General features: G+C 42.3%; 1 protein-coding gene and 1 long non-coding RNA gene across 7 annotated transcripts in view; one reads left to right on the forward strand and one right to left on the reverse strand.

The window, feature by feature from the left end:
* Positions 1-5,540, forward strand: part of LOC112546339 (uncharacterized) — a 76,382-nt gene extending 70,842 nt beyond the window's left edge. For all 3 annotated transcript variants that reach the window (XR_012904345.1, XR_012904341.1, XR_012904343.1), the window contains 2 exons: positions 1,350-1,440; positions 3,443-5,540. This is a non-coding gene — a long non-coding RNA (uncharacterized LOC112546339). The remainder of the gene's footprint in view (positions 1-1,349; positions 1,441-3,442) is intronic.
* Positions 5,541-13,761: 8,221 nt separating this feature from the next.
* Positions 13,762-17,006, reverse strand: part of SLC38A4 (solute carrier family 38 member 4) — a 67,467-nt gene continuing 64,222 nt past the window's right edge. For all 4 annotated transcript variants that reach the window (XM_006126473.4, XM_075930566.1, XM_075930559.1 and 1 more), the window contains exon 17: positions 13,762-16,855. In XM_006126473.4, coding sequence (XP_006126535.2) covers positions 16,754-16,855 — 102 coding nt within the window. In that variant the 3' untranslated portion in view covers positions 13,762-16,753. The remainder of the gene's footprint in view (positions 16,856-17,006) is intronic.

Here is a 17,006-nt window from a genome sequence, read left to right on the forward strand (position 1 = left end):
TGCATTACAATTCAAATTGCCTTAGAAGTTTATAACTATGTAGTTGGAGAATGTAAGTTTTATAGTAGTTTTTCTCTTTGATACATTGTTTGTACCAACTCTGTCTTCCAATGCACATGCACAGCTCTCTCTCAAGTCAATGAGAGCCATGTGCAGGCAACCAAGCAGCCTGGGTCTGTATGTTATTTCTTCAAGGATTAGTTCCAAAACAAATTGTTCCCTATCAAAAGATCTTTATAAGGTAACACAGCTTTACTGCCAAAGAAATCTTAATTTTACATGAAGTATTTTGCTTGGTGTAATCTGTATGATTTATAAAAGGCATGTGTGGTATTTGGAGCATGTAACAGAAGACTAGAAATCTACCTATAACTTTTGCAGTGATGTGACATTGATCGGTTAACAATGAGAACATGCTGAAGATCAGAACTTTTTTTTTTTTACATTGGTTCTGTTAGTTTCTTGGCAGACACAAGCCATCACTAATATGTAACTTGGTATTTTCAGCTGTTTAGACCCTTTGTGTGTAAGGAGATCTAATGGCTTTAACATAATAGTTTGAGCACTGGACTGCCAACAAATCTTTAAAATGGGATTACTCACTCACATGTGTGTGCAATGATAGAAACTGTCCTGGCAACTTCACAGGCCAGATGAAGCAGCCCAGGAAAAGATTAGGAATGGAAAGATGGGCTTAGTCCTTAGACCCTTCTTGCCTCCTGAATTAAAGGAAAGTGCCCATGCTTTAGAATAAATGATTTACCGGTACCTGGCTTTCAACAACTCTGCTGTAGACTGCTCTGAGAATACTCCATTCTGCAAAGTGGGCTAGTCTCTTTCCAAGCATTTGGGGAGAACTATTTGTCTATTATTTAGTGGTTGCCAATAAAAATCAGCTTGCACTGAATTTATTAATCTTAACATCATTTCCTATAATTAAAGCAGGATGCAATACAGTTTAAAGCCAAATACCACAGAGTTGATGTTGTGAGTGCCTGCTGGTTTCTTCTTTGGCCGCCTGTGACTGCCATACTCTGAGTGCTGCATGATGCTGATTGCAGACTCCCTCCACCCCCATTCTGTAAATGCCCATTTAAGCATTATGAGTGCTATAGTTTATACCCAGTAATCAGGTCTATAGCTGCAAGGAATGAGATACAATAACCTTTAAAATGCATGTATTATGTTAGTACATTAAACTGATAAACAGCAGAGAGAATTTGTGTGTGTGTGTGTGTGTGTGTGTGTGTGTGTGTGTGTGAGAATTGTTCAAAAGAGATTAGTCCAGCCACACTATTTTTGGGAATCTTATGCTGTTTTAGGAATACGATCCCTTTCTATGTTCCCAGGGAGATGAAATTCTCAAGCCTACACTCTTCTAGGAAGATAATGTTCAGAAGGACTGCATTGTTTCATTCAAGAGGTGGCTGCATTTCAGTGGTAAGTGAGGGATCCCTTCCTCTATGCTCCCTTTGAAGAACACTCTGGGATACTTCAGGATGGGAGGGTTATATGAAATATTTGCAAAGCTCAGCCAGACCATCTGATTTACTTCCACATTTGGAATGGTGCCAAGCAGGGCATGGAAGTGAGGAGTCTTGGCTTTGCTGCATCATATGTTCTCCCACCCCTTCCTCTGATTGTGAAGAAGCCCTTCAGAGGGCAGGGGTCGGAGGGTGGGGGTGGGTCAAGGTCAGGAGAAACAAATGTGGGAACAGAGCCTCCCACTTGAGGTCATTCCTCGCAAGACTTGGGGAATTGTCCAGTAGTCTGCCTATTATGGTGATTTTTCATTGGCAGCATTTCAGTGTAGTGAAAGTTCTGGTAACTAGAGAAGGATTTGGAGCAGTTCCAAGCAGGGAACTTTTCATGACTTCCCTGAAAAGGACACTGTAAAATTAGGTGACTGGGCAACAAATTGGCAGATGAATTTTAATGTTGATAAATTCAAAGTAATGCACATTGGGAAACACAGTCCCATAATGCATATAAAATGATGGGGACTAAATTAGCTATTACAACTTAAGAGAGAGCGAGTTTGGAGTCGTTGTGGATAGTTCTCTGTAATAAACATTAACACTGACTAAACGTGGGGGCTGAGAATTATAAGAGCTTTATCATTCATCCATTAAAAACAAACAAACAAACTACAACCCTAGCAAAAATAGTTAAAATCTTAACATTTTAGGTATGTATGCAGTGTTACAGCAGGATACTAAAGACACAAGGCAGATGTAATATATGGAGTTTCTGGGGGCGCTGTTGAGAGGGTCAGATCAGGGCAAATTGCTTAGAGACAGGGCTACTAATCACCCATGACTGGAGGTCCTTCACTATAAGGCACTCAAAATCAGTCACAAAGAGCACTTTTGTTCACCACACTGGCTAGCCAGAAGTCATACAAGCAATCTCCTTAGACACTCCAACATAGCTGTGTACAGCACATTTCATTAGGGTGTGCACCTGAAGAATTTTTTTTAAATGTACTTTGACCCCCATTAGCCATGCCCCTGACCCCTGTTAACCACGCCCCTGACCCCCATTGGCCACACCTCTAGAGGTAACACTCTCGGGGCAAGATGGACACAAGTAAAAGATGTCATGTGGCCCCCCTCTAAGGACTTTTCCCACCATCCTCCTACCAATAGGAATTAGTTTGCCCCCCACCAAACCCCCCTTATGCAACTATCCTGCAGTTGCATTAACTCAATGTGTGTGACATTAACTCAGAGGTAGAGAGACTGGGGGAAGTGTTCCCTCTAAGAGTTTCCTCCCATGAGCAGAATGAATTTTGTGTTGTGCACCAGTACTGAATTCATGTGGCTTGTTTGGATGTGCCACTGTTATTAATAAATATCTTATAAACCTCTACCTTTTCCTTCTGCTGCCAAATCTCCCCTTGCTCCATCAGCTCCCCGCGTGCCTGCTATCCCCCAACTCCTCACCCTCCTCTGCTCTCCTGACTCCTGCCTTTCTCACTGTCCTCAGCCTTCCTGAGACATGCCCCCTGTCACATTACCGAATTGGAGGGAAGCAGCCAGATCGCTGCTGCACCCCTAGGTGGGGGTGTTGGCCCCAGAAATCTGTATGAAAGGGAGCTTGTGGGGTATTGAATGGGAGATTATTGTTTGTTGATCTTATGTACACTATTTATGTGAGTATATAATGTCTGTGTGTGTAGGTAGGAATCTGTAATCTGTGTGGAAGCTGAATATTTCTGTGAATGTGGTTAAGCATGGCTATGGACAGGCTGAGTAGCAAAGCCCTGTGGAACAATGGCTCTCAATTGGGTGTGTCCATAGCCTAAGAATGGGATTTGTCACCTGAGGGCAGCCAGCAGGAAACATAGAGATTGGCCTCTGACCAGGTGACTTGCTGCATACAAGAAGAGGCCAGGAAGGAGTATAAAGAGGCCATGTGGTCGATGCCATTTTGTTCTCAGCTCAGCACTTCATCCCAGAGGCAGCACTGCAGGGATTGAAGAGCCCGGAAGACCTGTGAACCCATCCTGATCGTAGGATGTGCAATAAGGACTTTTAACCAGCAGCTGCAACATCTCTGCTAGAGCCTGCATCGAGGACTGGGAGATTCGGTGCATGTAACGTACTGTACTTTAATAACCTTACTCTCAGGCTTTTCTTTCTTGTAATAATAAACCTTTAGATATAGATTCTAAAGGATTGGCCCAGCGTGATTTGTGGGTAAGATCCAGAGGGTAAATTGTCCAGGGATCTGTGGCTAGTTTCTTGGAACCGGACAGAACTTGTTCGGGGTAGGTGGGATTGGGTGCTAGGACCCCCCACCCGTGTATAGGCCCGGGGCCATCTGGGGCACGGATATTGCTGGGGTGTCAGAGGGGTTTTGCTCGGGAGGCTTCAGGCAGGCAGCTGAAGCGCTCTGTGAGACTGGTTTGTGGCCTGTTTGGAGAGGTCGCCAGTCAGGGGGACTGTAAAGAGCCCCGGATTTGAGCAATTCGCCCTGAGCGGACGCCCTAAGCTGTGCCCAGACACGGCCTGGTCCATCACACCCCCCCAGCCCTTCTCTCCCCCCTGTGCCCACTCCTCCAGTAGCCCCACTCTGATCATGTGAGCTACCCCTCCTCATCTCCTCTCCTAACACCTCCCTCTACACACCTGCCCTGCCTCTCTCGGAGGCACGGAGTTCGGACTAAGGGACATTTAAAAATGGCGGAGCCCGGGAAGATGCAAATGAAGCCCGGGATATTTAAATCCTGGGCTTCATTTGCAACTTCGAATGCCTACATTAGCCTCCCTAGTTCGAACTAGGGGGCTAGTGTAGACATACCGTTAGACTCTGAAATGTAAAGGTTTCTTAAAGAAAGAAAGAAAGAAAGAAAGAAAGAAAGAAAGAAAGAAAGAAAGAAAGAAATTGACAGTAAAATTATTAAAGGAATCAAATTACATACACCAATTGCAAAATAAAAATCCAGCAGTATATACAGTTACCTTTTTAATAAACAGGCTTGGTGCAGCCTTTTAGCCGAAATGGAGGAATCTGCTGATTTATAGGTCTCTGAGACTAGGTCTACACTGCTGCTTTTTATCGGAAAAAGGTACGCAAATTGCACTCCGCAATTTGTGTACCTTTTTCCAAGGCTGTGTCCAGACTCAGGCGTTTTTTCGAAAAAAGTAGCCTTTTTTCGAAAAAACTTCACCTGCGTCTAGACTGCAGCCGCGTTCTTTCGAAATTAAATCGAAAGAATGCGGCTTTTCTTTCGACGGTGGTAAACCTAATTCCACGAGGAAGAACGCCTTCTTTCGAAAGTGCTCTTTCAAAAGAAGGCGTTCTTGAAAGCAAACAGGCTTTTTAGAAAGAGAGCATCCAGACTCACTGGGTGCTTTCTTTTGAAAAAGCGGCTTGCTTTTTCGAAATTCCGCGTGCAGTCTAGACACTCTCTTTCGAAAGAGGCTCTTTCTAAAGAGGCTTGCAGTCTAGACATAGCCCAATAATTTTGTCAGAAGAGGCTTTTCCAAAATTTGGGCTGTCTACACAGGGCCAAATTTCGGAAAAACCTCCTCTTTTGAAAGAGCCCTTCTTCCTTGTGTCACGAGGAAGACAGGAATTCAGAAAGAACATATCTGCTCTTCCACAAAAAATGTTGGAAGAGCAGATGCGTTCCCTGGACACGACGGAGTTTTTCTGGGATACCTCTCTTGGAAAAACCCTGTTCACATGAGTAGCCAATAATATCACAGCATGTGAGGTGATATCTTTTGTAGGACCAACTTCTGTTAGTGAGAGAGACAAGCTTTTAAGCTACGCCAACCCCTTCTTCAGCTCTGGGAAATTTAGGCCAGGTGTATACTTTACACTTACTTCGGTATAACTATATTTCTCGGGGATGTGGAAAATCCACCCCCTTGAGCAACGTAGTTATACCATCCTTAAAGCCCTGTGTAGATAGCACTGTACTGTCAGGAAAGCTTCTCTCTTGTGAGAAGTGGAGTAATAAACCAACAGGCGAACTCTTCCATATGTTTAGAGCATCCTCACCAGATGTGCTACAGTGGTGCTACTGTGCCGATGTAAATTTGTAGTGTGGAACTGTCTTTTGAATTAGTTTCCTAGACCTGAAGAAGAGCTCCATGTAAGCTTGAAAGCTTGTGCACTAGTAAAATAAAAGGTATTACCTCAACCATCTTGTGCTAATATTTTATGGATATTTCCAGAGTACCAGAGCCTTCCAGTAGAGGGGGGTGTTGTTTCATCTGATTTGGCTTTGAAAGCTTTTACTGCAGAATTAGTACAAAGATATTATCAGTACTGTATAAAAATAAACAATAAGCCTTAAAGAAATCCTATAGGTCCTGATCCTGTAGCCATATATGCTGAAGCTTATGCACACAAGTAAATTATGAAATTAAGCATGTGCATAAGTGTTTGAAAGAGCAGGGCCCAAATCTTTTTACTGTGCAAAGTTAAATTTAAACCAATTTGCCTGAATAAAAATACAGCAATGGAAGTTCAGTTAAAAGTTCAGTTTAAAATTTTGTAGGCCACTTAAGTGCTGTCTGGGATGACAGTCATTTTTCTAGGCTTCCATTTGTTCCTTTACCGCTGCTAAAATGTACTCTATTCAACCTCACTCATCATTGATGAGAGACAAATAATGGTTCTGTGACCTGACAGTCTTTATGTCCTAGTTCAAATCAGGCCTTAATGGTGTGTTTGGTCATTTGAACTTCCTTTCCAATCGACAGAAGATTCTATGGAAAGACTCTTTTTCATTTTGGAATACTGGATACCTGCAGTGTAGTTAAAATGATTGGCTTTATTTCTGAGTCTTGAGCTGTACTCCTTAGCAATTCAAGGAGCTACATTTTGTCTGTGAAGTCAAAGTCAGGATTTTAATAGATATGAATATGATTGTTCTACTCTCTTTCTTGCTATTCATCACAGCACCAGTTTAAAACAATGTAGTACAGAACTTCAACCTTTGGGCCACTAGAGGCTACCATAGCTCTGTAACTACGGTCACCCATCTATACAGTTCTCAGGACAGATTATTTTTCTGCATCTCAATCAAAGCACAGGAAACAATTCAACAGTAGAAAATCTGAATGCTGCTGGTGACAAATGGGTGCTTCCTCTTTCTTCATCACAGACATTCAACTTAGCTCAGTTAATTGTGGGTCTTCTGCCAACTTTATAGAGTCACAAGCGACACTGTGAGTTAGGAAGGGAGAATGAGGAAGAACAACTTAGAATCTTAATTAAAATCTCACTTTTCCTTCTGTCTTTCACTTTGGGAAAATTACAGTTTGTGCCATCTTTGAAGGCCCCCTTTTCCATGCTTTATTTAAAAGAGTTACATCATAGTACCAAAACTCTCTGTTCCTGGTTGTATAATGGAACATCCTACACATCGGATCTGATCAAAGCTGCTGGTTGCTGGAATGCCTCCATCCTGGCACTCACTGCTGTCTTTGCTAGCCATGTATATCTGTGTGTATTAACATCCCATACAGTACTACAGAGCTACCCAATTTTGGAAGTCCCGGGGGCCACAATGATACAGCACATGCCGAGGGCTGCAACTTAAGTGTGGTTACATATACCTACAAATACATAGGCTATTTGCATATATTTGCATATTTCATGCTGATGGGCATGAACACAAAGCATTTCCCACACTGCCCCAGTGTGCTTGGCACCTCCTCCCTGGGGGCTAGAAACGCCAACACTCTGTACCTATCTGTTCTAGCCAGCCCATCTGCTTATGTCTTTCAGAGCTTACCCCATCTGGGAAATGCCTCACCGTTGTGGAGCATGTTCCCAGTGGAGGCCAGGTTCAAAGGATCCCAGCCACGGGCCACGTGTTGAGCCCCATATAAAACTAAACCACACCGTGGGCCACAAACAAATGTCTGTGGGCCACATGCATCCCACGGGCCATGTGTTGAGTAGCCCTGTAGTACTAGATATGATTGTCTAAATGGTGCGTATCGACTTCTTCCATAGTGAGACCTCCTCCCCATCCAGCCATCTTCCTCATCTAGCTGGACTTCAGCTAGGTTACCCCCAAAATGGGAAGGGTAGAGTAGTCACAATTCCGCACATTTTTTTAAGACTCATGTGTTACACAATTGTCTTCATTCTCCAGCAGATATGATATATATGTACAGCTGGTCTCTTAAAAAGAAACAAGTGGCATCTGGCTATGGGGCCACATACTGAGAAGATATTGCGGGGGATCACTTTTCTCATTAAAAAGAGGACAATATGTATCATCTAGAAAGACTGAGATCTCCGTTTTTCTTTTAAGCCTAGGAGATATGCTAATTCAGCCTCTGTGTCAATCTGCTTACTCTTTCCTTCAGCCTGACTAGGGAAGATCTCCCTTCCTTTTCCTCCTCCAGGGAAAAAGGTGTAATTTGACATCTTGTTGAGTCTTGTATGCTCCCTAGTTTGAGAACGAAAAGATTAGGGGTCTAAATACCTATCCATTTTGTTTGACTATTCCAAGGAATTACTGCTGATCTGATTACACAGGAAACTCTAAGTAATGTGAATTCAAGTACAATCATATATATTTCTCCTTTGAACCCTTCCCCCCTCCTCTGGGCTGTGTTCTAGCCATCAGGAACTGAACAGGGTCCATTCCTTCTCAAGTACATTTTGTGAAACATTTAGAGGACAAATTCACAGACAGCTCATTACAATGGCCTATTCAACATCATCAGGTCAACAACTGTACTGGAGATTCTTAAACTTGGCAGCCAAACTTACAATAAGCTAGTTTTGATCATACAGGAAACATGCTCTAATGATTACTCCAAATTATTAAACCAGGAGAAGCAAATTTTGGCTCATCTTGTGCCTCTACGCAGAGGACAAAGGTAGGGGCACTGAGAACTTGCCCTGTAGGGTCTATTTGACTCTCACAGTTAGGCAGGATATGGGTTCAGCTTTACCTCTCTTTTCCCTCCTCCCCATCCCCATGAATGGGGCTGAAGAGCTGTGTTGGCATATTAGAGTATGTGTGCTGCTGTAGTATAGGGCTAGCACACTTTACACACTGGAGCAGGGGAGAATTGGAGTCTGCTTCCCAAAGTGTTCTTGGATTATCATGATGCATTACCCCATATATAGGGCTTTTGGCAAAGCCACAACTTGTCCTTACATAGAAATTGAAAAGTTGATTGGATGAAATCTATGTCCCTGCAAATGCAACTCATTATCCCAGATAGAGAATGTAGGTGAATGTCAGCTATCAAGACTGACACTCTTTTTTGAGTAAGATCAAAGGGTATGTCTATACAGCAAAGTTATTTTGAAATAACAGCCCTTATTTCGAAATAACTTTCCTAGTATCTACACAGCCAAACCGCTATTTCGAAATAAATTTGAAATAGCGGAGCGCTTATTTCGAATTTGGTAAACCTCATTCTACGAGGAATAACACCAAATTCGAAATAGCTATTTCGAAAAAAGTGCTGTGTAGACACTTATTTCAAAATAGGGGGCCTCCAGCCTTCCCAGAGTGCCCTGGTGGCTACTCCAGCCTCAACCAAGAACACTTCTCTCCCTCCTCCTCCCACCCCCTACAGAGCCCTTAAAGGGGTAGACTCTGGCCACAGTTTGGGGGGGATGCCCTCAAAGTCCATGATCTCTGCACTAGACGGAAGAACGCGGTCGTCTATAGCAGGATAGCTGCCTGCCTGGCCACCAAAGGCCACATGCGAACCCAGGAGCAGGTTCGCATGAAAATCAAGTTGGTCCGGCGAGACCCCTAACCCTGAGCCCTGAGCTTCCCCTTCCCTTTCTTCTCCTTACTTTCCCCTTCCAGCTTCCTCCTCCCAGGTTTCTCCCTGGTAAAGCGTGGTCAGGGCTTCTTGCGGAAGAGCTATGCTCTTTTCTAACAAGTGTAAGCTCTCTCGTGCAAGAGGGCTTGCGCAAGAGGGCAGTGCGGCTGGGGCAGGGGTTTCTTGCACAAGGAAGTCCTATGGTTAAAATGACCATCAGAGCTTTCTTGTGCAAGAGAGCATCTACACTGCCATGGATGCTCTTGCGCAAAAGCACATGGCAGTGTGGATGTGTTCTTGCGCAAGAATTCTTGCACAAGAACCTGCCATTGTAGACATAGCCTTAGTATTTAAGATGCCACAGGATTCCTCATTATTTTTGTAGATACAGACTAACATGGCTACCCCTGTAAAACTTTTATCAGGTTCACAGGAATATTTGCTAATTGTTCCATATCATCAGGCTATGTATTGTCAGCTGGAGCATATGCTATTGAGTATGTGTCTTCCATTAATAAGTGGCATCCAGGGCCACATCATACTTACATATTTTCAAAAGTATTCACTTTATCCTGTGTTGTGCCTCTCCAAGCCATGTTTTATACATGGCAGTCAGTGATCAGTTTTCTCGTTTGAAGTTACAAACATAAAGTTGTGTAATCTTGTACATCCGTACACCAGATCTAGTTTGTCTGTATGTACATCTGTGTGACTTTTATAACCCAAGGTGTATATGAGATTGATAATGAGTCAGTTCTATGATGCTATGTAATATTGCTACTAGCCCTATTTTGGGGGCATCTGTAGATTTTGACGTCTGTGAATGAGTATAAAAAAGTTAATGAGAAATTAAGCAGATGTCAGAACACGCTTTAAATTGCTGAACTCTTTCATGCCTTGGTATTCACACCCAGTCGGTGATCTTGTGCGTGAGATGTCTTAGGTGGGTTGTGCAAACTGTATAGTTAGAGAGACACTTGCTGATGTAAGTCACCTTGTCTACAGGCTGTTGGATTCTTCTTCATCATAAGTATGCATGTTCAGTATTGTCTGAATCTTTGATTCATCAGGGAAGATTCCCTTTGGGGTCAATTCTCTCCATATCCCACACACATAATTTCAATTTTGAAACTGATATTTGGCCTTATTCACAATTTTCAGTACTTTTCTCCATTGTAGTTAATACATCTCCATGAGAGATGATAGCTACGTGGACAGATAGAAGAATTCTTCCATTTACCCTGGGGATTACATCAGCTTAACTGTGTTCCTCAGGGATTTGGATTTTTCAAACGCATGAGTGACCTAAATGAGTGTAGATCTGGCCTACACATGAATTTGGCTACCTCACTGTTTACATGGCTCCTAGACTTTTTGACCCACATGGGCATCATGGCTCCCTGCCATACCCTGATTTGCAGTATGTCAGACCAAATAACTTGTTCCTGAGAAAAGTTCTCGGATCTTTTCCCAAGAACTTCTTGGCTCTGAGCATACAGTCTACTCATTTACACTTTCTCAAATACTTTCTCCCTTAAGGTGACACTTAATCACATCCAGTACCAGTTCTACTGTTGCCAAATTTTAAAATTAACTCTCTTTTCCCGTTCTGGACCCCCTGGAAACCCCATCCCACTCCTACCCTTTCTTCAAGGCCACATTCTGCTCACTCCATCCCCCATGCCTCTGTTGCTCACTCTCCTACCCTCTTCACTCACTGGACTTGGACAGAGAACTGGGGTGAGGAGGGGGTGAAGGCTCTGGCTGGGGTGGGGGCAGAGATGAGGGATTTGGGGTGTGGACAGGGATGGGGCTCTGGGTTGAGGCTATGGGTTGGGATGTATGCGAGGGTGAGGGGTGCAGACTGCAGGTGGCATTTGCCTCAGGTGGCTACTGGGAAGTGGCGACATGTTACTTTGGCTCCTAGGTGTAGGTTCAGCTAAGGGGTTCTGCTGCATCTTCTCTCACCTGCAGGCATGACCTCCACAGGTCTAACTGTCTGTGGCTCCTGGCAATAGGAGGAGCTGGCAGCTAGGGTGGAAGTAGCACCCCTATGCCTAGGAACTGGAATAACCTGCTGGCCACTTGTGCCTTCAGATCCAGACCACCATCTGTCTGGCCTGTCTGTCTGAGGTGGAGAGCCACTTCTTGAGTATACCGCCTGTCTTGGTAAAATACCTCAACGCACATTTATCCCAAAGCAAATGAATGGATCTTCATATCAGCCTCAAGTGTCCATTCCTCTCTCCACAAGGAAACTCCACTGAAATGGCTTGGATTGTTCCTATGCTGTCAACTCCTCTTTCTTCTCTTTAGTAACTTAGAAAACAGTGAGGCCTAGCTATTTCTGTGGTGGTGACTGAAAGCTGGGTGCAAAATGCCCATCCAGGTGTTATTACCTGACAAGCAAAGTTATGATCACTAATAGTAGCTAGTCAAGATCAGGGATAACAACACACTTCTTTTAGCCCTGAACAATATGTGTGGCAGTTTGGCTCTGGGATCCCTGGAGGGTATCAGATGGAAGAAGCAGATCTAGGGGCTAGCCACCCCCACCCAGCCCTCAGTGCTGCCTGGAGCTTCAATGGTGATTTAAAGGACTCAGGGCCCTGGCTGCAATTGCACCCTTTGCCCTCCTTCCCTAGTTGGTGGCCCTTGTCAATATATATCCATTAATGTGTCTAGCTGAATGCCCAGGTAGGCCAGCTTACAGGAGGATACCCTCTGTCTTGCCCTCTGCTAGAGAAACCCCCAATTTATCCAGCAAAGTTTGGAACATAAGACCATGAGAACGTCCATATTGGGTCAGACCAAAGGTCCATCTAGCTCAGTATTCTGTTCTCTGACAATGGACAATGCCAGGTGCCCAAGAGGGAATGAACAGAACAGGTAATTATCCAGTCATCCCTCCCCTGTCACCCATTCCCAGCTTCTGACAAACAGAGGCCAGGGACACTACTCCTACCCATCCTGGCTAATAGCCATTGATGGACCTCTTTTTTAACCTGTTAAAGTCCTAGTCTTCACAACAGCCTCTGGCAAGGAGCGGAGTGAAGAAATACTTCATTTTGTTTTAAATCTGCTACCTATTAATGTCATCTAGTGACCCCTAATTCTTGTGTTATGGAAGTACATTTTCCTTATTTACTTTCGCCAGGTGTTTTCTCTCCCAGTGGCCACCAGTAGCATTTTCTCATCTCCCAGTCCCCCCTCTGATCATAAGAGGACTTTTTTCTCTCCCCAGGCCTCCCAGGGGTATTTTCTCTTCCCCCCGCCCACCCAGCTGCCAAAGGTCTTTTTTTCTCTCCTCCGCCCCCCCCCCCCCAGTGCTGTGGCGAAGGACCTGGAGGTAGGGAAAGGATTTGGGGCAGAGAGGTTACTTATCAGTGTTCTGGCAGGCAAGATGGCAGAGCCCCAGCCCTGCTGGCCATTCCCTTGGTGGTATGGCTGCCCCCAGTGGACCCTCTGCAGGATAGCTTCCCCCACGGGCTCACTGCCTCCCGTGGCCACTGTCATATTGTGTCCCTTTGTACAGCAGCCCCTTCCTTTGCATGTTATGGAAAACAGTCCTTTTCCCAGAGCTTCTAGTTGTCCTGGCATAACCAAACCCCAACCTTGCTTTAAGTTAGGAAAAGAGGAAGCTGCAAATTTAGTGGTCCTAGCTTTTACCATTTAGGAGGAGCTTTTGAACAAACAGATTCTCAGACAGACACACAGACAGACTCTCTCTCTCTTACACACAGACAGACTCTCTCTCTTTTTGTTTATATATATATATATATATATATATATATATATATAATTGGACAACAGCTTAGAGCTGGTAGTTCAAGGAAAAATAATTTAGTTTCAGTATCCATACATTCCACAAGGAGCCAAATGATGACAGGCGGTGTGCTTATTCTACTGTGTTGGGTATTTCACCACACAATCCATTCGGTTAACTAAGCAGAGCAAATAAATAAATGATCAACCTTGCACGCACACCCTAAAAACCAATAAAGTCATAAGTATTTTTGTATACTATTAGAGGCATAAAGATTAGGTTAAACATATTTATCAAAAATGATTAGTGATGTGGGGGTGCCCAGAATGAGACAGCTGAAAGAAGCATACTTTTTTTGAAAGCGTTGAGCTCCTCCAAATCAAGACCCTTTAAGGAGTCCCAATTGAGTACTGAAAATTATTAGTCAAAATCACAAGTCTTTTTTGGAAAGCATAGCATGTGACTTTCGTCCAAAGATCTCATAGCACTTACCAACAATTGCTAAGTATTATCCTAATTTTTTCATGTAGAGGAAACTAATAAATAGAGAAGTTAGATGACTTGCCTAAGGTCATTTGGCAGCACAGCATAAGAATTAGGAACAGAACCCAAGTTTCCCAACTCCCTGTGTGCTGCTCTACCCACTAGACAATGCTGCTTCTATCTTTGCTCCTTGCTTCAATTTACAAAAAACAAACCAGATCATACCAACTTAAAAAATACCAGCAGTCGTTTTGAAAAGATAATTTATTATGCATCAGTATACATTTTTGTAATAAAAAACCTCCCAAGGCCTAAATATTACAAAATGAACAAGAAAATTCAGCTTCAGCCGTCCCCAAGACGTGCTAAATAAATTAGTATATAACACTATGCCTATCCCACAATATGTGTGGCAATTAACTCTGTCTAAAATGGGAAATATGCCATATATTTAATGTTGACATTTTTATAACACAGTTGAAAATTGTTTCTGAACACAGATATGGCAGGATCAAGTTAACCACTTATTTTTCACGCGAAAGCAAATACTGTAATGCACTAAAAACTGTTTCCCATTAGTTTTTTCTGGTCATATCTTTACTACAATTAGAGTTAGATTAAATAATTATTACTTAGCTGAATGCATGTCCAAATCCTAGATTAGCAGTCTCTCTAAAACAAAAATACAATTGTAATTGAACCCTGCATACATACATCTGGTGTCAATGGGAATTTTGTGCGTGTGAAAGGTTTACAGCATCAGACACTGATGTTAAAGATATGTTCTATATCAGTGTAATGCATTGCCTTGCTCGTATTAATCCCTTTAAAGACCCTAACCGAAATAATATTGCAGTCTTTTCTTAATAGTGAATCCATACATAGAAATGTGCTCCAGGATATTAAGGTTACAGTACTTTTATATAAGAATAAAACAGGATACTGAAAGATATAACTCAATTGAGTGTGTAAAAACACAGTCAATTCTATATCAAATTTAATAGGTTAGTCAGACAAACCATAACTCTGCATGGCTTTAATACATGGCCTAATACTCCATAGTTTTTATTTTTCAAATTTAAACAACTGGCTGAATTGAACCCTAACTTTGGTAACCCCATTGAACTTAGCGGACCTGAGTCTCCACTTATGCCATGTCTAAATAGGCAATTATTTCGAATGTACTAAGTTCAATTTCTGGGCACCTGATTTTACAAATTCGAAGTTCCATGGCCTCACCATGGGGAAGAATTGATTGTAGTCTGAGTTAGCGCATCTACATTAATGGAGCCTGCCTCAGACTCAGAGCCCCAGAAAGCACTCTGGGGAGCTGTGGGAGTTCTCCTAGAGGCCAATTAGTTCAAATTAGTGGCACCGGAGTGTCCACGCTGATGTTATTTTGGACTTACAAATTTGAGAATAGCATTATCCCTCATGAAAAGCAGGACGACAGAGTTCAAACTCCAAGGACCTTTATTCCAGAATAACAGACTTGGTAGTGTGGACGCATTGCTTAGAAAATTGACCTTGGGGGGCTAATTTCAGACTAAGGTCCTAGTGTAGACCAGGACACAGTGACACTTTGTGTAGATCTAATCTGATTCCACTGACTTTTGATTTGCACTAGTAAAAATGGAGAGAGTGCATGGTCTAAATTAGATAAGAAATAACCCCAAATGTCATAAACTAAATTGCCAGAGCCCTTAGGATAGTGAGTGCTAACTAACCACCCATGTAATACAACTGCCTAGAATAAAGTTGCTCTTGAACTAATATATTTCCCTGTGTATTGAATTATATAGCTTAACTGTACATGTTGGCTTAATGCTAATACATACATATGCAAGCTAAATTGTATTAACGGTAGAAACTACCTAGTTTTGTAATCTAGGGCAAAAATACAGAATTGTATACAATATATTGACAATTCTTAGGAAAAGAGGGTCCTGTACTCTTGCAGTATTTTATAAGATGACATTGTTGTAAACATCAAAATGTCTTGTTACACAGGTAACAGGTTGGGCTTGTCACAGGTATTTGTCAAACACTAATACATAAAAACAAACTTTTTACAGACCCAACAACCCAATCTGTTTTCTTCAAAATAGTATAAAGTTTGTGGCTATAAAAACAAACTACACATATAAAAAAATCAAAAATAATGTACTATACATTAACATTCTGATAGCTAGAGAAAAAAGAATATATACATAAATATAGATAGATAGATAGATAGATAGATAGATAGTAAATCACAGTTTCCTGCACTGAACACATCAAATAAAAATGTATCAAACAATACTGGGTGGTGTGCTTTCACATGCCTTGTGGTCTCCTTAAATCTCTGAGTTAAAATGGAAGACAAGCTTATAGACAGAATACAACTTGTTCAGTGACCTAAGGTCACACATGTTTACAAGATTAAAAAAAAAAAAAAACCCAAACCCCCACACCAGAACCACCAGCTGCTCCCAGAACAGGTATGTGTGATAACAGAACAATAATTATGTAGAAGTCTTATTGAAATACAGGCTCCAATCCTGCAACTGAATCCAGGCAGGTGAACCCTGTCTCATAGGGCAGTCACATCTGTGCATGAGTCCATTCACTCACATCTGATTGTAAGACTGGGGCCAATATTGGCATGTTTTCTTGCTTTATTTTAATGAAAGTTTAACAGCTCTAACATACCTAGTGACCAATAGTACAGGTAACAACAAACTTAACATTCAACACGGTTGGTCAACACTGTCCTCTTCCTGACTCGAAAGATGGCTACTTAGATTTCAGACCACTTAGATAGCGCCTGCCCATTCTCTCACATTTTGCCCTGCTTTCAGCTATGTCCATGTATTTCAGTTATAAAAAGGCACTAGCTAATTTTTGGACACTGCATTGTTTTGCAATGTTCTAGGAGCCGTAGTTATCAAAATAATGAGGAAAAATCTATTTTGAAACCTATGCGCACAGTTACCCTTATTGTGCTTTTGGGGGAAAAAAATCACAACACACAACCTGTCTAGAAATGTTCTACACAGGTTTTTAATGCATAAATAACTATCCCTTGTAAGAAGGATTATTTAGTATTCCATAAGATTCTAGTGGCATTACTAGTCACAGTCTTTGGAATCTTGCAATTATTAGCTAGGAATAACACTCCCATCTACGTGTCAAGCGTCTTTTGGAGCATGGTATCCAAGCATTTCTTCTCTGAGACATACTTTCACTGCTGAACAGGTTAGTGATGTTTGGAACTTGAAGAGTTGTAAATCCAGTCCAGTGCAATTAGACTCATACTTCCGATCATAAAAATTATGCCAACAATGAGAAATATCAGAGCCTGTAATTGGGGAAAAAGCCTATATTAATATAGAAAATGTTGATCACAGAATAATTCTACTGGAATCACTAGGAACCTGGATCTGCAAAGCAGTTTGGTAATCCCTCAGTGAACCATTTATCTGGATGAAAAAGTCTTCAAGGGGTAGTAG

Source organism: Pelodiscus sinensis, chromosome 1 (assembly GCF_049634645.1).
Source record: "Pelodiscus sinensis isolate JC-2024 chromosome 1, ASM4963464v1, whole genome shotgun sequence".
In the NCBI taxonomy this organism is placed as follows: Eukaryota; Metazoa; Chordata; order Testudines; family Trionychidae; genus Pelodiscus; species Pelodiscus sinensis.